Source organism: Caretta caretta, chromosome 22 (genome assembly GCF_965140235.1).
Source record: "Caretta caretta isolate rCarCar2 chromosome 22, rCarCar1.hap1, whole genome shotgun sequence".
Lineage (NCBI taxonomy): Eukaryota > Metazoa > Chordata > Testudines > Cheloniidae > Caretta > Caretta caretta.
This window is the reverse complement of record NC_134227.1, coordinates 10086724-10109904: the sequence shown is the minus strand read 5'-3', so window position 1 is coordinate 10109904 and position 23181 is coordinate 10086724. Positions and strand designations below refer to the sequence as shown.

Sequence of the window (23181 nt, the reverse complement as noted above, 5' to 3'; positions counted from 1 at the left end):
TACTGCCTTCCCTACCGGAGCTTTTTCACACGCTCACTCAGCTGTAACACAATCATTCTTTGAGTGGTCATTTCTAATGTCTGTGACCTTCAGAAATAAGGTTGATACAAAAGATACCAAACTGGCCACTTCCCATGATTTTTGCAGAACCCTCTGTTAAACACACAAGTTACTATGCAGCATGTATCAGAAATATCTGCAACTTTCAGCTCAGAAAATAGTGGGATATTTCAAATCAAGGCTTTATTTGATGCGAATAATATCACACAAAAATATGATGTATTTTTAAAGTGTAACTAATTACACTTATTAATTAACAAGACTAATTTTCAGTGAGTCCTGCTGCCCTTGGAATTTATGGCAAAGCTACCACCTAAAGTCTATTATTCCATGAATTACTTGTTAGTAGTACTATTATGATTTAACATTTATATTAAAGTACTGCCTAAATGTCACAAGCAGGTCGGGCCTCATGGTTCTGTGTGCTATACCAATGTATAATCAATGACAGCCGCTTCCCAAGAGAGCTTGCAATCTGAAAGGCAAAGCGGAAGAGCTAGGTGGGCACGCACAGGCGGGCTGAGGAACAGGGTAGAGAAGGTAACAGAATAGGAGATATGGAATTCATAGCCATTCAGTAGCAGTAGCCATTCCTAGCCTATTTGTAGGCTGGCCGTGCTACCTCTGGTATAGGGTGACCAGATGTCCCAATTTTATAGGGACAGTCCTGATATTCAGGAGCGGTGTCTTATATAGGCGCCTATTATCCCCCACCCCCGTCCTGATTTTTCACACTGGCTTCCTGGTCACCCTACTCTGGTACCACATTCCCACCACCGAGAAATAATTAGATTGCACTTTGCACAACTTGAGGGCTGCTGCTCTCTTCTGTGCTCAACTGCTGCTCACCGTGGGCTCAATCCAGCCCATGACAAGCCAAAGGGGTGGGGAGCTTTCCATTGGCTTCAGTGGGAGTTGGATAGGGTCCCAAGTGATACTGGGTAAGACACTGATAACATGCTTTTCAGCTCCCCCACAAATTGCATGGGAGAGCAGGGGTGGGATTGGCTTCGTGGAGCCGGGATTTCAACCCAAGCCTTTCATCTTTCTTTGGCCTTCTGTGGCTCCCTGCAAAACAAGAATAATGACATTCCCCCACCTCCTTGGGGCATGGAGGAGTTTCATTTATTAATGCTGAGAAAGTGCTTTGAGATCCTCAAAAGAAAGGCCCTGTGAGAAGCATAATGTAGCAATGCACCCTGGGGACGGATTACCTACTACAGGACAGGCCTAACAAAGAAAATAACAGAACGCCACTAGCGGTCACCTTCAGCCCCCAACTAAAACCCCTCCAACGCATTATTAAGGATCTACAACCTATCCTAAAGGATGACCCAACACTCTCACAAGTCTTGGGAGACAGGCCAGTCCTTGCCTACAGACAGCCCCGCAACCTGAAGCAAATACTCACCAACAACCACATACCACACAACAGAACCACTAACCCAGGAACTTATCCTTGCAACAAAGCCCGTTGCCAATTGTGCCCACATATCTATTCAGGGGACACCATCACAGGGCCTAATAACATCAGCCACACTATCAGAGGCTCGTTCACCTGCACATCCACCAATGTGATATATGCCATCATGTGCCAGCAATGCCCCTCTGCCATGTACATTGGTCAAACTGGACAGTCTCTACGTAAAAGAATAAATGGACACAAATCAGATGTCAAGAATTATAACATTCATAAACCAGTCGGAGAACACTTCAATCTCTCTGGTCACGCAATCACAGACATGAAGGTCGCTATCTTAAAACAAAAAAACTTCAAATCCAGACTCCAGCGAGAAACTGCTGAATTGGAATTCATTTGCAAATTGGATACTATTAATTTAGGCTTAAATAGAGACTGGGAGTGGCTAAGTCATTATGCAAGGTAGCCTGTTTCCTCTTGTTTTTTCCTACCCCCCCCCCAGATGTTCTGGTTTAACTTGGATTTAAACTTGGAGAGTGGTCAGTTTAGATGAGCTATTACCAGCAGGAGAGTGAGTTTGTGTGTGTATGGGGGTGGGGGGGATGTGAGAAAACCTGGATCTATGCAGGAAATAGCCCGACTTGATTATGTAAAGAGTTGTCACTTTGGATGGGCTAGCACCAGCAGGAGAGTGAATTTGTGTGGGGGGGTGGAGGGTGAGAAAACCTGGATTTGTGCTGGAAATGGCCCACCTGTTGATCACTTTAGATAAGCTATTACCAGCAGGACAGTGGGGTGGGAGGAGGTATTGTTTCATATTCTCTGTGTGTATATAAAGTCTGCTGCAGTTTCCACGGTATGCATCCGATGAAGTGAGCTGTAGCTCACGAAAGCTCATGCTCAAATAAATTGGTTAGTCTCTAAGGTGCCACAAGTACTCCTTTTCTTTTTGCGAATACAGACTAGAACGGCTGTTCCTCTGAAACCTGTTCTATTAATGCTGTTTCTAGGCAACTGGGATGTTGTCCAAAGTAAAAATAATAATAATACTGCTAATAACGCCCCATCTCCCCAAACTCTGGGTCTAACAGCACAGAAGATGCAGCCACTCTACGAAAGCTAGCAGGACAACAGGCAGAGAATGGAATGACTCCCCAAAGTAAGAGCTGGTGAAAAAGGAAGGTCAAAATGGTCAACAGTGGGCTGAGCTGAAAATAGAGGCTTTCAAGACAAAAACAGACACACCTGGGGGCATCCGCAGGGAGGTGAACCCCTGATTCAAAAGGCGCCACCCTGAATTTGATCCATTCAGAATTTCCAGATGAGCAACCATGACAATCCAGCCTATTGTCAGCTGCTTTGAAAGAATTGTAAAGTGACAGGTGGCTGCAGCGAGACAAATAATGCTTTGCACTGAACTTAGGTAGAGCTTTTTATTCCCAGCTCTGCAAGCACTTTGAAAAAGTGGGTTATGATCTCAAGTTTACAGATGGGGAAACTGAGGCACAGAGCAGTAACGTGACTTGATCAAGCTCAGTGACAGAGCCAGGAATAGATTCATCCTTAGATTTATAAAGCCATATGGGGACCATTGTGATGATCCGGTCTGACCTCCTGCATAAACACAGGCCATAGGACTTACTGACTCTTACTGCTGAATACTACTGAGTTTAGATTAGATGCTTCTTATACCATCTACTATGACTTAAACTTCTGCTAGTTATCTAAATCTATTCCTCTTTGTCTGTGTGTGGGTAGATGAGAAGGCAATGGAGGGGAGGAGAGGGGAGGGAGAAAAACGCAGCGTCTGAGATGAAACAAGCCCTTCCTTTGGGGCTTGGTGTCACTTTAATCTGTCTCATCTGAGGAGGTTTGTTATGGGATGGTATGTACTGTAAGGAACAGATGCTTTGTACTTGTATCAAATTATAATTAAGATGCCTGGTCACTGGGCTGTAACTCATTGCTGACTTTAAGCCCTTCAAAAAGAAATGAAGGATGTGAACTCCTGTGTCTCTCACAGAAGCCTGACTTGACCAGAGGCAGGGCCAGCTCTACAGTTTTTGCCACCCCAAGCAGTGAAAAAAAACTACTGCCACGGTCGGCAAAAGGAAGAAGCTGCCACCGATTTGCTGCTGCGGCCGACGAAGGGGAGAAGCTGCGGCCGAATTGCCGCCGTGGCCAGAGGAACTGCCGTCCCTTTCTCACTGGCGCCCCACGCACCTGCTTGGAACGCTGGGGCCCGGAGCCGGCCCTGACCAGAGATGAACCCATATCAAAACCTAACCTCAGAACTTCAGCTGGTGTAAAGTGGAGCTGTGTCGAGTTACACTAATGGGAGATCTGGACTGTACAGTCTAAACACCCCCAAATGTCATGGTTGGCTCATTTCTTCAGCTATCAAACCAAAAATCACAGCTCCAAACACCTATGTTGGAGAAGGCTGGAGTCAGATCTAAACTCTGTGGGTTTGTAAGATCAGCCCTAGGCGTGACAGCCTTGGACACATGGGACACCTGCGGCCCAGAGTCTGTATCGCTTTGCTTAGGACTGAACTGGGGAAGTAGCAAGGCTGTGCGGCTGATGTGTCCACACCTGTCAATATAAGGAAATCCCAGTCGCTGCCAATGAAAGGCTACAGAAGAAGCATCGTACTTTCCCCTTCCTCTTGCCTCCTACTGTATGCTTATCTTAGCCCACAGAATGAAGACTGTACTGTCTGATAATTAGAATAGGGGAAGGGGATTCAGGACTCCTGGGTTTCATTTCCCTGTTCTGCCATGGACTCTTTGCCAATCCCCTCTGCTACCAGGTCCTGCCACAGGTTGCAATCAGCTGTGCTGCTCACTGCTCTGATTCAGACTTATTGCTCCATCACCCTGTTAGGGCTGGATCACCTGGAGCCAAGTGTTATTCATTAATCCACCCAGCTTACAGTGAGTGGAAGGAGGAACTGCTCTTGGCACGGACCATCAGTGCCCTACATTTTCTGGTGAACCAAGTAATACTCTGGCAGTCACCTTCCCTGCCCCTCTCATTTTGTAACAATCCTTGGTCACTGATCTGGCCAAAGCTGCTAAACTCGACGAAAGTAATGAGCTTTACTCCTTCCAGTGAGAATTTGGCTTTGTTTCCCCTGCCGTCCAAGTCACACAACAGACAACTTCTTCTCAATGTGGCATTTTCACTGCAGGTGTCTTACCCTGAGGGCTTGCTATGGGGGAAGTATTGGGCTATCCGGTTACAGGAAACCTTCCCCCACACAGCAATGTTCTTCTTGTCTGCAAGTATCTGCCCTGAGAGGTATCAGGAAGAATTTGCAGAGCACTGCATAAATGCATATCCTAAAGACACCTAGACACTAGAGAAGTCCCATTTTGTGGACTTCCAAATTCCCCTTCATGGGATTGTCCCCGACTGATGAGCCACCAACACCCTATCAATTCTCCTTCCAGCCTCTGCTACTTATGGTTGAGTTGGTGGCACATGTGAAATCTGCTGGTGGATCTCGATCTAGTTCCCAGTTGACAGGGGTCCACACTGAAAAGTCACCACCACCATAACTGGCATTAATTGGCTCCTCATCTGAAGAGAGGCCAAGGACTGACCAGATACGGCTGCTGCACTGTCCTATTATCCCAATATGCCTCAACCGCCAACTTGGAGAGTGATATTGGGATGAGTCAGGCACCGAGGCATTTTGGGATGAGAGAAGAGTTTAGTGGCCAGACATGGTCAGTCCTCAGATTCTTTGCTAAAAGGAAGCAAGTCTGGAGCTGAGGCTTTCCATGCTGTTCTATGGAGAAACAGAGGGTTCTGGTCTCAGGGACTGCCAATCGAGCACCTTTTGTTGGTATTACACTTCACTTGAAATTTCCTTCCTTTAAGGATTAATTAGGTGGCCCCAGCAGTGAAAGCACATGGCTTGAAATGTATCATGTGCTCGTATTGACTGTCTAGCCTGTGAAAAAGCACAGGACAACTGCAGATGACTCCACCACCTTGCTTGCTGGTGCTAGAATGCCAGTCAAAGGGGCAGAAGAAACAACTGGGACAACAGAACAGGCTATTGACTTAGGCTATTAAGCTTATGGGCCCATGAGAAAATACATGTGAGCTAGATGGGACCATGAGACAGCTGGTAGTTGATAGGGTTGCTGAAAAGACCACTCTGAATAATATCCCCAGAGTATTTGGCTTTCCTTTTGCATTGGGAAGACTGGGCTTTCTTCGAGAAATCCATCCCCTTCAGTCATTACAGGGCAGATGCCTCTCTCCAGGGCATCTGGAGCACCTTTCTGGAGCAGGAGCACTCAAGGAGACCCACCTATTTAAAGAAACTGGGGAGGAGAGAAATGGGGGCTATTTGGAGCCCTGCCAGAGAATTTATTTACCTGCCTCAGAGGGGTGTTGGGAGGAGTAGCTAATGGATTGGCATGCTTTGAAGTTGAAAAGTGCTGCATAAAAGTGTTATTAGATCGATTATTAATGACTGAGCCAGTAAGACAAGGGGATGACCAATAAGAATGGTTAAGCCTTTATACTGGTGTTTTTCCCCTCTTCAGAACAGTTTGGGGCAGATGCTTCTTTCACTAAAGCGAGTGGCAAAACTCCCATTGGCTTCAACAGGAGTAGGATCTGGCCCTTTAAATCTGCAGTTCCATTATGTTGCTGTACATCTGCTGTTGGGAAATAGCCACCAAGCATGGATGCCGCACCACCACTCCATCAAAGAGTCATAACAGGAGGGGAAAGATCTTCTCCAGCATGACTGTCCAGACCTTGCAGGAGGCAAGGCTTGACGATGTCTCTGTTTGCTTGAAGCTCCGAGTTCCATTGACCCACGAATGATGGGTAACCTGAGTGTTCAGATGGGGAGCTTCTTCTTGGAGATCAGATTGCTGTCTAACCAGAAATTCTAACGGAGTCTGCAAGGCTTGGTCAGCTGCCAACCCCCAAGAGTGTTTCAGTTCCTTTAATCCATGTTAGGACCAAGGGGATTGGGAGCGCCTTAAACCAAAGCAATGAGAAACACTGAAGATGTACATTACTATGAGCTTCTGTGACTGTGTCTGCACCGCATGGCAATGACAGCAACCGCCCAGTAATAATCAAACTCCCAGAGTCCTCTCCCAGGATGCACTGGGCTCAATGTAAGGATGTGCTGGGGATGGCGTCTCCTTTGTTTGTCCCCAGGTCCTAGTCAGGGATCAGGAGGGGAGGGCAGAGATGTCCCCATAACTCCATAGATCAGATTATATGAACCATGCAGAGTGTGAGCAGCCCTGCCCAGAAAAGAGGCAGGTGTCAGGAGATCCCTGGCTATTCCTTAACCTGCTGAGCCCATAAGTAACATAGGTCACTTGATTCTAACAAGTGCTGAGCAATTTCCACTGTGACTACCCTGAGGGTGCAGGGGAGGGAGGCTTGCAGGGGGTGGCTTGCAGCTTCGTTCGGCCCTCCGAGGTCCTTCTGCACAGGTTCCCTTAGTTAGCTTTGCCAGCTCGACACCTCTGCTATATCTAAACCATTTAGCCGCCACTGCTGTGCCTTTCTAGCAGAGTTTATAAAGTAAAGCACAGCTTTAATGTGCCATTGCATATAGATGAGCTGTCAACCAGTTTGAGCTAACACGGTGACATAAATACCAAAGGGGACCTTGAGCTCTCTTCCATCCGATGCAGGACCAAAGCACGGAAGAAACCTACAGCTCCAGGGATATTGCGAGTTACTCATTGTGCAAGAAGCAGGGCAGCCTTTTCTCTCTTCTGTGGCCATTCTTACTGCTTAGCAAACAAGGTAAGGAGTGAAATTTTAGGTTGTCTTCTTGAAAGCTGATGGAGATGAATCTTTACCCACCTCAGGTCCAGAGGGGCTTGCCCAGCCATTTCTAGGCTCAATTAGGTACAATTAGCCATACTGTACCATCCAGATGCACCCTAAGTGCAACTTGTGGACTGCATCCTTTGTGCCTTATGTCCTCTCACCTCCTTAGGGTCAAAGTGCAGCCTAATGATTGAAACAGGAGACCTGGAGTCAGGACATCTGGGTTCTAGTCTTGGTTTGCTCATTGACTTGCTCTGGGACTTTAGCAAGTCACTAAAGCTCCCTCTGCCTCAGTTTACACATCTGTGAAATAGGTATAAAACAGAGGTGCTGCAGGGCTTAACAAGATGCTATCAACACAAACATTTTGCACCGATTTTAGTTACATGTAAACATCTAGAATTACTAAGATTAGAGAGACAGGATGATCAACTCGTCAGGGCACTAGCCTGAGATTTGGGAGACCTGGCTTCAATTTCCTGCTCTGCCACAGACTTCCAGTGTGATTTTGGGCAAGTCACTTAGGCTCTCCATGCCTCAGTTCTCCATCTGTACAATGGGGATAATAACACTGCATTACCTCACAGGGTGCTGTGAGGATAAATACATTAGAGACTGAGGTGCTCAGATACTAGAGTGATGGGGTATGTAATATAGATGAATTACTAAAACTGAAAGAAATTGCAGAAAACCCTTTAATTCTCTACTTGTTCCATTTTGTGCCTATGACAGCACCTTGTTGTGCATAGTCAGTTTCTTTGATCCCTGGATAGAGTCAGTTACTTTTCCACAGCTGCAAGGAGCCTTTTAAATATCAGCAGGGAGGCAGAAAAATATGTATGCATGTAAAAAATGAATTTAGAAAGCAGGACATCCTGTTTGAAGAGTGCTTTGTCAGAAGCTGGTAATTTTAAAAAATTATTAATTTTTTAAAAATTCCAGTTTAAGGTGACCCTTTAATGAAATATTTGTAACATTCCTTGAGGTCCTTTGATGAACGGCAACACAAAAGGGCAAAGAGTTCTTACTAAAGATGGAAAGAAACCAAAGAATCTTTCTTTGCATGGTGACATTCCATCAGAGAAAGAATAAAACTTCCCTTCTATTAAAAGTTCTAAATCAGAAAATAACCAAGTGACAACTTGAACTCTCAACAAAGGTAATAGGCGTCCTTAGAAACTCTGGACTCCTAATTTGCAATATCACCAGAATCCCAAGAGACAAATTGTCAAGCTACCAATTTCTAGCCCTGTTAAAGATCCTGCAGAGTATTTTTATACAGACTTACAGAAAAACATTTCAGAAAGCTTGTGTTTGCTAATACCATGTTGGTTTATCCTTTGTACCACATCTCTCTTATAACACCTCTTCTATTCCCAGTGACCAAACCTTCTCTCAGAGCACTTACTGGCTAATGAACACAACTGTTTTCTTTTTAATTTCTATCCTGAACAAATGCAAAATGACCTGTGAAATCTAAGTGACATATAGTTTGTTGTCATCACACAGTGTTTGGTTGTGCCTAAATATCACAAAACCATAAAAGAGAGAGACACAAGGTTCAGTTTATATTTAAAAAAAACAAACACACACTTAGGGCCTGATTCTCATTTCCACAAAGGTCCCTTTACACCACTCTGCAGTGTAAAGGGGTTCTTGATGGGAAGGTAAATTATATTTAGTCTAGAGTGATGCAAAGGAACCTTGTTTTAAATTAGAATGATGCCTTCACAGAGTATTGGACTGGGATATCATTCCTTTCTCTGACACTGACCTGCTATGTGGCTCTGAGTAAGTCATTTTGCTGCTCCATGCCTTGGTTTCCCCAACTTTAAAAAGGGGCTGATGACACTGATTTTGCTTTGTACATTGTATTGAGGCAGATGAATGAAATGCTCTGTACAAGAGCCAATTATTACTTTTGCATCTGATAATATTGTATCTAAAACCAATTTTGATTAAAAGAAGCCAGAAAGCAATAGTAGCCAGATAAAAATATTGTTTTGAAATGCTTTAAAAGAATCTTGAAAGTCCCTGGAACTTTACCTTGTAAAAACAAATATACATTTTTAACCTAAGCCTGGCTCAGAATTTGAATGAGAAAAGGGAGAGGATGGGGGCTAGTGGATACTCTTTGAATGGATTTCATAATCGTTGCTCATGTGGGTGTCTTTTATTTCTGATAAGAAGCTCGGAACTGCCAGAAGGGGTTTGCTTTGGACTGGGCGTGCATGTCTCTCTCTTGTACTTAACAAAGTGTTTTTCCTGCTCTTGTGCAAGATCAGACAGATCACAGCTTTGGAATGGCTGAGTGATTTGTAAAGATCTACATCCAGGTGCCCAGCTGGTGTATGTGTGTGTAGACATTAGAACTATGCTGATTTACATCAGCTGAAAATCTGGCCCCTGCAACATCCCTCCTGAATTCCCAGAAAGACCCATCTGTCCTGTTGCTGGTCGGATGATCCCATTTTTCCAGTTTCTGTCCCAGGTACTGGACAGAGAGCTTCACAGTATAAAATATTTCCCCACTAGTGTAGACTGAGGTAAGATACCAGCAGGCAACAATCCCATTTCAAGGATTTACTTGTGTTGGATTCCAGCCTACTTCCAAGATTCTCTTCCTTCTCTGGACAGCCAAGAATTTTGCTGCTAGGCTGTGCAAGAACCTTCCATATCCCATTGGATCAATTATCCACCTCCACAGCAGAGGGCAACAACCCTAAGCTGAGTCCCCAGCAAATCTAAATGGCTGAAGTTTGTTTGTTGCACCTGTCACAACATTATTACAGAACAGCTGACAGGATCAGCCCCAGAGTGCAGCGTAGTCTTTGGAGCTCATGTTCTTTGGAGAACAGGTAAGTCTTCAGGAATATTTTTCCCTAAGAGACAGAGCACGTTTGATGAGTGTCTGTTCCAAGCATAAGGAGAAATGTGAAAGAATTCCCAGAGATGGGGCTGGGCAAAGGAGATAAATGGAGCAGTCAAACCTTGTGATGAAGCGTTGGATTGAAATGCAGAAGATCTAGGTTTGATTCCTCACTCTGGCAATGCTTTGAAGGACTAGCCGAGACTTTAGGCAAACAAGGGTAGAGTGTCAGGATCCTTCCAGAGCCATAACTAACCCTGGATGATCAGGGCGTGACAGTAGTGAGCAAAGCATGCAGCTGCCTGTGAGGTTTTTGCCCCTTGCTCCTGGACAAAGATCTAGCTACAGCAAACCATATATTTGCCACTTCCAGACTGTATTGCTGTAGCTTATTGCATCCTCTAATGGATTCTACCCTACTTCCTTTGCCGATTCAAGGCCTTCATCCTGATCTTCAGAGCCGCCAAGGGGTCAGGACCTAGCTATATCAGCAACCACATCTCCACCTATGACCCATCAAGATGGCTGCATTTCTCCTCCTAGGCTATGCCGTGATCAGAACCCAAGAAAAGGGAATGGAGAAGAAGACAAAGCATCGCAGTTAAGGGGGTTTTGAATGTGCTATTGAGGAGATCACATCAGGGGCTTTCAGCCTAGGAGTCATGACCTCTAGAGGTGTCATGAAAATGAACAGGCATCAAGGACATGACCACCCTGCTTTGACTGTATTTATTTTGGGAGGAACTAGATCCTGGCTAGATGGGAAGGGGATCTAGGTATGGGAAAGAGGCTCACACTATGGAAAAGGTTGAGAACCACTGATTTAGATGAACCTAAAATGAAGCATTTTCCACTGCAGCTGAAGGGTCTTAGATATGAAACATAGTAAATAGCTCAGAGAAGAATCTCTTGCAGCCAGGGAGGCTGGAAACTTGATTAAGTCCATGATGGGCCTATCTGTGCAGCTCTAATTTACCTCCCTTCTTTTAATACGTTGATAATGATTCCTATAGAATCCCCTAACACAGATGAGATAGAAGCCTTCCTTCTGCAGGATCTATATAATGACGTTGGCTTTAAAGAGGGAAGAACAAAGCTATACATATATATAAAATAGTAAATGAAACAATTAATTCACAGTACGGTGGCTCTTTTGCGTAATGTTAATCACTAATTTGGCTCCTGAACCACTGAGGACTGAGTACTCGTGGCACCTTAGAGACTATCACTGATATAGAGGTAAGAGTGGCAGGGGTCCAGATGGGAGGGGAGAATTCCTCATTGACAGAAGCATCCCATGTGCTTATGAAATGTAAACAATAAAAATAGGCACCCAAGAGCAAAGCTTTTCTGTTTTGTGGTTGATAGTATCCACAAGCTTTGATTTATTAATATCCTTGTAGTACCTGACTGTTTATCAAATATTGTTATCCTGCATGTAAACATCCATAGAAAAGAAACAGACAAGGTAACTAACATGTATTGGGTCAGGGACAGGTCTGACTGATTACATGACAGCTTGTACGGTGAGCTACAAAAAGATATATATTTTTTAAACTTTGAATGTGTGCCCTTTTCTAGCCAAAGATGTTTTTATTTACCTAAATGTTTCTTTTTTCTGGTTGGTTTGTACCTTAGAATTATCAGGCACATCAAGATTGGTCTCTCTGGAGGACTTTCTGGGGGTATCAGGGAAGTTTATTGTGAGCTCCCACACCTTAATTGAATGGGTTGGAGCCTGAGTTCAACAAAGGCTTCCCTTCTCCAAAAATATGAATTAGTCATTAAAGTTAATGAGGTGTCAGCAAAGAGCTGGTTCACTGCATCGTTATCCCAGTTTAATTCAGGGCTCACTCTGCTGGTTTCAAAAGTTATACTGCTTAAAATCGGGGTAACAGTTGTGAATCAGCCCCAGTGCGTGCCTAAAGATCACTTCCCTTCTCAATGGCTCAAATTTTCACTCTCTTGGATTTTTTTTTAAATGTTATCATTTCACTGGTTCTTCATTCACTATAGAGTCTTCCAGCCTAGACAAGACCTGAATTACAAATGTTCATGCCGGCTCAGATGCGGGGGTTCTAGTTCAGGTGAATATCTATGAGTTTTTACCATTGTGATCAAGTCTGCAGCCACTTCATGCACAGCACGCCCAACAAACTCATCAAGAAGCAGAGGAGCTCTGTGATGGTGAGAGAGATGGACTCCTCAGATAGCGTCTCCAAGCAGGAGGTTGACCAGGTGTTCTGCTCCTACCTCCCAAAGCATCCTCTCACTGTGGTGTACATGCAGCTGCTGCAGGGATGCAAGGAGTCTGAAATCTCTGCACAGACGCAGACCTTGTTCATGGGCTCCCAGATCCTGCCCTTTTCCATGCTTCTTACACTACTAATGGGGCCTTCTGCACTTGCAGAAAGATGCAGCTGCCGCCCCATTAGAATTGTTATTGATAGTGCACAGAGCTTTACAGACAGCCCTGCCCCAAGGCACTTATCTAACTACCATGGAAATCATCCCTAGATACTACAATTTATCTGGACCACTGCCTCCTCCCCCTCACTCTCTGGTGTTTTACACCTCAGCAGTATTTATCTTGGCATCAGTTCACTTAGTCCAGTCTCTAGTATTTAAGTGCAAATCCCACATTCCTACCAGCAACAGGCTAACCTTGTTTTCAGAAACTTCCAAGGTGCTTAGTGAGCTTTGACTTGCCTGGACTAACCAGATGACTATCCCTGGCCTTCGGACCCCGCTGAGGAGGGAGAATGAGGTAGGCGGGAGGAAAGAGGCTCTCATGCTTCATTTCACCTGATTAAGTTACTTACCAGTTTCCAGCTCCATCCAGATCTGTAGTTTGTCCTTGACCGTTTGGGGCGAGATGCAACTTACCATAGCCCTGGGAGTTCATGTTCATATTTATTGACAGCCAAGACGCCTGATGGAGCTGCCCTCTATGTGAACCAGGTAGTCACTCCCACAAATACGCTGGTAAGTCCTGATATTCTGGGGCAACAGGGCAGCCCATAAGACTAAGTATGATGGGGCCTATGGATTTGTCTGAAAGCTGATCACCTTTTGAGGTCATGAAAGAACTCCCTAACTGTACAGCACCATGCACCTGATTCTGCAAGCGGTTGAGTGCCCCCTACGGGATGCTGTGTGCAGCTTCAGCAATAGGAGTGGAGGGAGCTCAGCAGCTTGCAGAAGGTGCTTAGTTTTAGGTTTCCTTATGTGACAAGAAAAGGAACAACAAAGCAAAACCCCCCATGAGAGAGCACTGTGTGTGCCACCCCTCTGTTGCAGGGAAGCTGTGATGCCCCTAATGCTCTCTGTATTGTGGCTCCATGCTGTCCACAAAACAGCCTGTGCTCATCAGTATAAATATTATTCATTTCAAAATATAGCCCCTTTTCTGGTTAGCGAAGCTGCCCATGAGCCCATCCTGGGCTTCAAAAGTGATTTGTTATTCAGAACAAACAGACCCTGAGTGGCTCTTGGATTTGCTATTTGCATGTTATACAACTGATTGTTCACATGCTATTGTTTCCGCTCCCTGATCGGATGACTGAAAGGTGCTTCCCCCTCAAAACAGAAGAACAATAAATATGAATTTTTGGACAAATCATCATTTGTGCAACTTTTGAGATTCATGGACATTTTCAAAGCTATTGGGTGGTCATTCAAATACTTGCAAAGAATATGGGAGATGGAGGATCTTGTGCATAAGATATTTGACTGGGACCCAGAAAATCTGGATTCATTTCCTGGCTCTGCCACAGACTTGAACTGTGTGTGAACTTGGACAAGTCTTTTAGGGTAATATGTTCAAAAGCAAGTAAGAGACTTAGATGCCTAAGTCCCACTAATTTAGACTCTTAAATGCTGAAGTTACATTTGAAACTGGGACTTAGGTGCTTGATCTCTATAGACCACTTTTTAAAAGGGATTTAGGTGCCCAAATATGCAGCTAGGCACCTGGTGGGATTTTCAAGAGTACATGTACAGGTAAGGTGCCTGACCCCCTTTCCTTTCAGCGTGCCTCAATTCCCCCTCTGAGTCATGTTCATAAGCGTGCTTCCTTTCTCTCACCCTTGTTGGTCTTGTCTCTTTAGAATGTAAGCGTTTCTAGCAGGAACTGTCTCTTGCTATGTACAGCACCCAGCAAAATGAGGTCCTGATCTCAGTAACATGAATGATAAATATAATGTGATCATACTGAATCTAACTCAACGCTTTTATTTGTGAAAATATCTACAACTCAGTTTACTATTCGTGCTGCTCTACGATCCCCTTTTCCCCAAACCATTGTGTATTTTCTTCTGTATTTGTTTTGCTGGGTGTTGAGATATTAGTTAGGGACACAGCAGATTTTCTTCTCTCTGGGGACTTACAAGTTTGCTTTGAGATAGTAGACAGGGGTCTTTCTGTCTAGGTATTTTCAAAGTATCTGAGTGCCAGTAGAACTATGGCCGTTCCCAGACAAATACTATTTTGCCTCTCCACAGCAACCTTCCATGTGAGGATCTCTGAGCCTTTTATAAGCAGTAATGAACATATCCTCCTAACTCCCCTAATGTAATTATTGCCATATTACAAATGGGAAGACTGAGGCACAGAAAAGAGAAGTGACTTGCTCAAGGTCACACACAAAGTCTGTGGCAGAGCCAGCAATTGACCTTAGATCACGTGACTCCCAAGGCAATACTTTATTGTTAGACTGTTTCCCGAGGCCTACAGGGAGATGCCTTCTTGCTAGAGGAAGTTGTTTTTGTTTATGGGTTGAGACAGAGCATGCTCAGTAAGTTTGTTTGTTTGTTTGTTATGGAATAGCAAAGAAAAAAGCTGAGCTGGATATTGCTTGCTCACCTTGAAAATAGGTCCAGTTATTTGGGTTTGATTTTCTAATGGGTTTGATTAGAAGTCAGCTGTAAAAATTCTGGAAATGAGCATATCAGGTCTTAGCATGGGAGAGATTTTAAAGCAGCCTACGAGGGCAAATCCATGCCTGGCAAAACTCTGTGGACTTCAGCAAGGTTACACCAAGGATGAATTTGGCCATATATTTTTAAATTAAAATTGAGCAGGCACTTAGTGCATTGTTCAGCAGCGTTATTAATAGTTATATCTGCTATGGGGAATGCAAAGTAGCTTTTTTGCATTCAGCTTGTTCATACGCCTCTTCACATCGATGACCCAGGTGACGGGTCAATAATTCACTCAAAGCAAATTGAAAGCCAGGAATGTCTTGCAAGTCAATTACACTTAGATAAATAATTAGGAATACAAAAGGTATCTGAAGGACTAGAATGGAAGTGGCTCTGCCAGTGAAAATTTAACACACATTTCAAGAACAGTAGGGACAAGTTCTGCATTTAGATCTGCACATAGCACTCCACTGATCTTCAAAGGGAGTTGGGCAGGTATACCTGAAAGCCCTTAACAAACAAACAAACAAACACACACCAGACATAAGCATGAACACCCTGGATTCCAAGAGGGGTGAATTCCAGTGAATAATATTGATTTCCTGTAATAAAGACTTTTGCTTCCTGGAGGAAGGATGAAATTATAAAAGGCCAGGACGACAGATTAGACAGACACAGGTCTATTGTGAGGCTTAATTCATTAATAGTTTAGTGCCCCATCCTGTCCTTTATGGTAGAGAAGAAACAGGATTTGGTTGTAATAAATAGCAAGGAGATTCTTTAATGAGGCTGCAGGACATAGATGGATCCTTTGGCTCACAGACTGACTATACCAGCTTGGGCTGCAGAAGGGGATGATGGGGTTTGCAGAAGTGCCAAGTACTTATCACCCCAGTTGAAGTCAGAAGTCTACACTTTGGAAATCAGTTTCTACTGTCACAACACAGGGTCTCCACGTGTCCTGGCCTGGACTTAGCAGTCCTCGTAAGGACTGCTAACCATGCTACCTGCCTCTTATGAAAGGTACTACAGCACTGCCAGCCACTATTCTCCTTGTCATTATGTGGATTAAAAACAGTGATTCCCACAACTGGTTGTGAAACAGAGTTCAGAAGACAAAGAATAAGGGAAGACAAGTATAGAGAGTACAGGCAATACCCAAGTATGACAGAAATCAGGGGTCCTGGAAGCAGGAGAAGGCTAAAGACTGCTCTGCTGTGGATTGCAACGCCAGCAGTTGAGTGGGTTGCTCCGAGACTCCCCACATACACTTGCAGTTGGGGTGCTGGAGCATGAAAAGAAATCTTCCAACCTCCTGGCCCGCGATGCTCTTACAGTTGCATCTCAATGGACTAAGTGGTCAAGGTGGAATTGTACAAATAGAAGCCTAAGCTGCAGGTCATGTAGAGGCGAGGTTGCTGGCCAATTTAGCAGAGGAAAGAAGCACAGAGATTTGTTGACAGACAGCTGACAGGCTTTAGCTTTGCATGGCATATTGTGGGCTTACAAATGTGCATGTTTGAGGGATGGAAAATTACTGAATTTAAAGGTGAAATAAGCTTTGCACTGTTACAACCTGAGCTTCCTTTGCCAAAAGGGACTGTCTTTGGGACCTTAGCAAAACCAGGGAACATTCCACAGGGGTATGAGATAGTACATAATCTCTCAAGCCCCAGACACATGCTGAAGTGAGACCTAAGGAGGAAGAATTTGTATAGAAGAGAAAGAAACTAGAGTATCTGCAAATTAAAAGTGTGCATGTGTATATATATGAGCATCTGTATGTCTTTGTATAACCACCTTTCAAGAATGAGGTGGATTAAGTTACAGTTATTTACAAGAGCAGTTGATGCTTGAACCATTGACCTCATCACCTTTAGACTTACAGCAAGAAATAACTAGAGGCCATAAACTCTATTCTCAGATATTCACACTCATTTGGATACCAGCTTTAACCTACTCTGACTTGGTCATGGCCAGTGACTTACAAATCATGTGCTGCAGCATGCAGTGTATGGCTGTGTGGCCAGGGAGGGAGGGGGAAGATACCTGCAGTTCCAAAGTGGTGAGAAGGGAGGCATGGTGCTTATATGAGGCACTAGCAAGCGAGTGCTGAGCAGCAACACTTCTTACACCGCTAGATTGGGTGTAGAAATGGCTACTCCAAGAGCAGTCCTGGTGGTTCCTGGAGAATTCTGCCTATCTGTGGCAGCAGTAGCCTCTCCACTACCATCCTCTTTGCAACCTGGAAGTGCAGAGAGCAATGTTATGGTTGCCTTGAGTATATGGTATGCTAGGGACTTCCTGAACTGTCTTGCACACCCCTGCCGAGCAGTGGTAACAGAACCAAGCTTTTAAACCAATGCTTTGTACCCCCGCCCCAGAGCTGGGTGCTTTTCGGCATTGGATGGAGTAACTGTACCAGTTTAGGTTCATAACACACTTTGGGATGAGAGGTTCTATGCGACTCTAAGCTCTTCTTGCATGGTAGCCCTGAACATTGGGGTACCTTGAGATTTGATGCTGAAGCAACCTCAACCGTGTCACTGTACTCAAAGAAGCAATGGCCTCAGGCAGTGGCTGTCTTCTAGCTATGTGAGGCCAACTGCCTCTCAGCCCTGTTTCTGTTGGAAACAGTTTCTGTAGGAAGCTCTCTCAGGGTATGTGTACGCAGCAATTAAACATCCACGGCTGGTCCACGTCAGCTGACTCAGACTTGGCAGGCTTAGACTGTGGGGCTGTAAAATTACACTGTAGAAGTTTGGGCTGGAGCCTGGGCTCTGGAAGCCTGCTGCCTCGTGGGGTCTCGAATGTCTACCCTACAATTTTACAGCTCTGTAGCCCAAGTCCCGCCAGCCCAAGTCAGCTGACATGGGCCAGCCAGGGTGTTTAATTGCTGTGTGGATATACCCTCAGTGCACTGAGCCAGACACTGAGACGTGACTTTGGTCAGTTCTGCAGTACCAAATTTCAGATTAATGATTCACTCTTAATACTTCAGAGAAGTAAAAAATAAATAAATAAATAAATAAAAAGGGAGAAGCATCAGACTTCTGTGACCTGCACTTTGTGCATTTCCCTCCTGACTTGAATCATTAACATTTTATGTGAGTTGTGCCAGCCCATCCCCCTCTGTCCCCAATTCTCACTGAGTTCTTGGGTTATTTGTGACTTCTGTTCTCACTCACACAAGGGAGAGTCCTCCAATTTCAGTGTCTTTCCCCCACCTCCGCATCTTGGCTGAGGTGCCTTCTCCTGGTAACATGAAGATGAGGAGACCAGAGATGGTTAGAAAAGGTGCTCCCCCACCCAGAACAGGTCTGTGAAAAGAAAAAAAAAATATTGATGTTTTCCATGAAAAAAAGGGACTTTTCAGCGAAAAATCAAAAACTGAAATATTTTGATTTGGAAATGCTGCCATGGTGCCTCCTGGGAGTTGTCGTTCAGGTGCCTCGTATTCCCATTCTCAATAAGCCAGGCTCCCTGGGGGACTACATCTCACATGGTGCGCCACAGTGTCCCACCCTGGGAGTCTCTGGCCAGGTGCATCATGGAAGGTGTAATCTGGCTGGTAAGCCCAGATCATAGAGGAGAATGGGGACATGAAGAAATCAAACTACAACTCCAAGGAGGCATCATGGTAAGATAGTGGAATCAAAATATTTTTTTGGCTAAAATATTTTGTTTTCAGGCATTTGTTTTTTTAATGAAGATTTGAAATTTCCCATGGAAAGCAGGCACTTCGTGAAAAAAAGTGTTCAGTTACAAAAATTTCTGTTAAAAAGGTTTAGATGGAAAATTTTCAGCCAGTCCCTTCAGTACAGTAGGTGAGTGCATAATTGATCACCTCAGGCTGCAGCACTGCTAGGAAAAAAAATCTAGTCACTTAATTAAACTGAAGCACTCTGTTCATTTTATCTCACACTTTGAGAACGTTTGTTTCAGTGTATCCTCTTTTGCTGGTTCCTTTATGCTTCTAAACTGATAAAGGACTCAGCAACTCATATGGACTCCAGTGTGGCTAGGGAATTAATTTAGTCTCATAAGTAATAACAAACAATGGAACCCCTTTATCGGCAATGACACCATCCTTACCGAAGAATACTAGCAAATGATTCTGTCTAGACAGAGCCATAGGGAGATGATAAAGGATCAGCCATCTCTAGGAGCCCACACAGATCTTTCTTCCCCCCGTGGGACGCAGAGGAGAAAGGAATGCCACCATCTATAAACTGCCTCCAGCTCGGGAGTTGTCTGCAGCCATGAGAAGTGTCAAATTCTGTCCATTTGGTTCCAGGCATTAAGCTGCCACTTCTAATGAATGCAGTTATTGCATTCCCCTTTGTGTTGCCATATTCACAGTGAGAATATCCATTCCTAGTAACTGTAATAGTCTTACTGCTGTAGACCATTTATACATACATCTGCATCTATGCATTTTAATCTGAGGCTCTGTGTAAGCATTCTTAGCCTTTCAGAGAGCATTATTTGCTGGGATCTCCATTACTATGGCATTTTTTTGCATGTATCCATTTGGCAGCTTTCTTGTGAATGAATTATTCCTTTAGTTAGGCTGCAAATTTCCCCTGCCAAAGCCTGCCTCCTCAACCAATACACACTGGGCATATTATGAATTGCAAATTCTCATATTGCTCAGCTCATACCTCACATTGCTCATATCCTCATGTTGCTCAGCAGGAGAGAAATCAGGGAAGCAAACCAGCATGATGTTTTTAAAGTTATTATGTATGTAAATAGCAAGGAATGACGGTCTAGTAAGTACTAGGCTGGGACGCAGGACACCTGCATTCCAAGCTTTGCACACACTCCCTGTATGACCTTGGGCAAATCATTTAACCTCTGTGAGCTTCAGTTCCCTATCCGTAAAATAAAGATAATATATTTCTCCCATCCATTGTCTCACCTATTTAGATTGTGAGATCCATGGGGCACTGACTGTCTCTTATCAGGTGTATGTTCAGGGCCAAGTACAATGAGGCATCTAGGTGTCAGTGTAGTAATTAAAATAATGTAAGAAGAAACCTTGGAACCTCAAAAACTGTGCTTTTTAAAAACCCTTTCACAAAAAGGTACATGCATGAATTTACAGTAATGTCCGCTTGAATGAGGATGAAGACATTGTACTTTAATATAGACTTTCATCACAGGATCTCAAAGTACTTTATAAATATAAGTCAGTCCAGCCTCCTACGTCACATGGGGTGTTGTGAAAGTATTTTAATCCCTGTTTTACAGAAGAAGAATCTGAGGCACAGATAGTTTAAGTGGCTTGCCTCAGGGCATGCAGTAAGTCAGTGGCAGAACCGAGCCTAGAAACCAGGTGTCCTGGCTTCCAGTCCTCTGTTCTTACCATTGAGCTCCCACAGATGATGGGATCATGGGTTTCTGTTAGAAATGGAAGATGCCTCCTATAAAGATAATGGTTTATATTTTTAGTGGATGTTTCATCCAGGAGGATGCTTTACAAACCAATATAAAAGCTACGTATAGGAATCACTGCACCCACTACTGAAGTGCAGCATCAGTGGAATGGAAAGGAGCAGCTCTTCAGCAGCTCACGGCAACACTACATGACAGAGCGAGGGCAAGGCAGGGAATAAAGAGCATTGCTCTGTCCATCTGAAACCACAGGGGAATTTAGGCTGGCAGGATGTAATCACCCAAAGGGGAATTGGGCCAGGACTCCTGGATTAGCAGGCTGAGCCGAACTGATGGATCACATTGCCCAGGCAGAACTCGCATGTCTCTCAACACTAAGGAGGTAATGCCACTGCACCGATGATGTTGGGAGTCACGGTCATGAACAAATGCTTAATGGTGATGCTGGTGCTGAGCTCGCACTCCAGCAAGCTTTCTGCTGGGTCCCTCGGGCCTGGCAGGGAGCGTGGCTAGAACAGGAGACAGCAGCTTTTCCAGAATTTGCAAGTTTTCAAGACATGCTCCATCTATCCATGTAGGGCTCAACTGGGTCTCATATGGACAGGGAGCTCCTCACACCCCAGTTCCTGAGTGCCACATGAGCTCCCTGCCATGAGTGTTCAGCTTCCTTTCACAGGCTCTGTTGGGCCCCAATGCTGTGGGCATGCACTATCCTTCTAGAGGCCATCTGGTCCTCCAGACCAGACCATTCATCCATGGAACCTCTTGGGTACCTCTGCACATACACCATCCATCCAGAGGGTCACTCAAGTGCCTCTGGGTGGACACATACCATCCACAGGACTTTCCAGCCCACACTGCCAAGGGCATCCCTATTCCATCCACAGCGGCACTGGAGTCCAGCCTGTGCCATTCAACCACAGGGCCACACACATAAACCATCCCAAGGTCTATTCGAGGCCTCCTGGGGTCAGACATCAGCTATCCATGGGACCTCCGGGACCTGACTGGTGCAACCTCAGCCAACCACGGGGCACACAAGTCAGACAGGAAAGATTTAGCAAGAGAAGCCCCTCTATAATACTGTATTTTAAGCTATTATCTCCCCACTTCCTGCTCAATTTCAACCCTTGATTAAACTGCAACACTAGTGCTAACTAGGTTCCCAAGCCTGAAAACTCAAATCCTGATCTGAAATTCAGATGCACCCAAAAGTACAGCAGAGGACTTTGAATCTGGGATTTAAATCCAGCACAGAGCTAAGGGTCAGTTGGAGAATTCATATCCAGAGCTGGGGTGGTATTACACCCCTACAAAGTTTGAGGTTGAGGGCGTAGCATGTCCAGGTCGCAGGTTTTTGTTTGAAGTTACCACTATGGATGTAGCCGAACAGGCTATTTTAGTCATGATTTATATTCTTACTGTACTTGTGTTTGTTTCAGCACAGGGCCACCTCTCTCTGGCAGCCCTGACATGCTTGTAGATCTTGTGATCTAAGCAGCAGGTGGAGTGGGGAAGATGTAACAGTTAAGCTGCTGCAACAAGCAAATTCCTAGGCTTCCCTGGACAGCGAGCCAAGAGAAAACGTGCCGTACCTTCCGAGGGTCTCACAGCCGCCTAGCATTTACTCCCTGGCAACGGCAACTGGTGGACAATGCGCAGCCTGCTCTGCTTCTGAATTTCACGAGCATTTTTTAATAAAAAGGATTTTGGAAGGAATTAGGACACGGGTATTTGGCATAGTTTCTCCAGAGCATGTTCAGCAAAGGAAAATAATAGACAGAAGGGGGTGGAAAAAAAAGAAATGTTTTTGGAAAGATAAGACCAAGGCTGTAAAGAATAATCCCTTAACTCTGTATTCCCCTTATTCTCCCTAAGCTTCCTAGAACTTCATTGGAGCCCCTCACAACCGTGTGTTTTGCCAAGAACCTCAGGTTCAGTGAGTTTTGTTGATCTCTCCCCACAGTGGCTAGATTTTGCCACCCTTTCTCACATGGAATAGTACATTTCTCTGGATGAAGTTGAAACCATGGGGTAAGGTACTATCCAATGCAAGACTGGGTGGTAGGACCCATCCAAAGGGGTTTAAAGGGCTACATGTTTTCCTGCTAAGATCTGAACCAAACTTACCAACCCCCAAATCTTTTCCCTTGTCTTCACTCATGATTCTGCTAAATTGCTGCACGTGGGTCAGATTAAAACTGTTTCCTTGGATTAGCATGCTCTGCACACAATGCTGTACAAAGGATTTACCAGAAAACACCCAAATCAACAACAACAACAACAATTAACAAACAAACAAACAAGGGGAGGAACATTCAGTTACATTTCTGGGTGCACTGAAGAACTCCAGCTGGTATGTAGATATTAGACTATTGTTACCTGCTTGTGAGTGGGCAGGACTTCAGGGAAAAGAAGGGAGGTGGGAGACGTATCTGTAATAGCAACAGAGGGTTGGAAGAAAGCCATACCATTCTGGGCATTTGTCAGAGATCCTAGATGGAGGGAGGGAGGGAGTGAGGATGGGGGAGAGGTCGGCAATTAATCCAGAGATCAGGAACCTTAATTCATAGAAATATAAAGGTTTCTGCTTATTACACTGATCAAGTGAAACATGAAACTGGAGCACAGCCGTGGAGCTTTCTGGTTCCTTGGGAGCGAACTACCAGGGGTGCCTACCTAGG

At 44.6% G+C, this 23181-nt stretch overlaps 1 protein-coding gene and 1 long non-coding RNA gene across 9 annotated transcripts in view; one reads left to right on the top strand and one right to left on the bottom strand.

Annotated features, from left to right (window-relative positions):
* LOC142069815 (uncharacterized) overlaps positions 1-23181 on the bottom strand; it is a 58062-nt gene that overhangs the window by 17218 nt on the left and 17663 nt on the right. Inside the window, exon 2 of the long non-coding RNA XR_012665797.1 lies at positions 18286-18417. This is a non-coding gene — a long non-coding RNA (uncharacterized LOC142069815). The remainder of the gene's footprint in view (positions 1-18285; positions 18418-23181) is intronic.
* Positions 6836-23181, top strand: part of KCNJ1 (potassium inwardly rectifying channel subfamily J member 1) — a 62004-nt gene continuing 45658 nt past the window's right edge. The window contains exons 1-2 of one of the 8 annotated variants that reach the window (XM_048827412.2): positions 6854-7279; positions 21940-22853. In XM_048827412.2, coding sequence (XP_048683369.1) covers positions 22731-22853 — 123 coding nt within the window. In that variant the 5' untranslated portion in view covers positions 6854-7279; positions 21940-22730. Of the gene's footprint in view, positions 7280-9656; positions 10165-12332; positions 13161-18344; positions 18416-21939; positions 22854-23181 lie in introns of those variants that run through there. The other 7 variants (XM_048827413.2, XM_075122280.1, XR_012665795.1 and 4 more) reach the window with 7 other exon arrangements.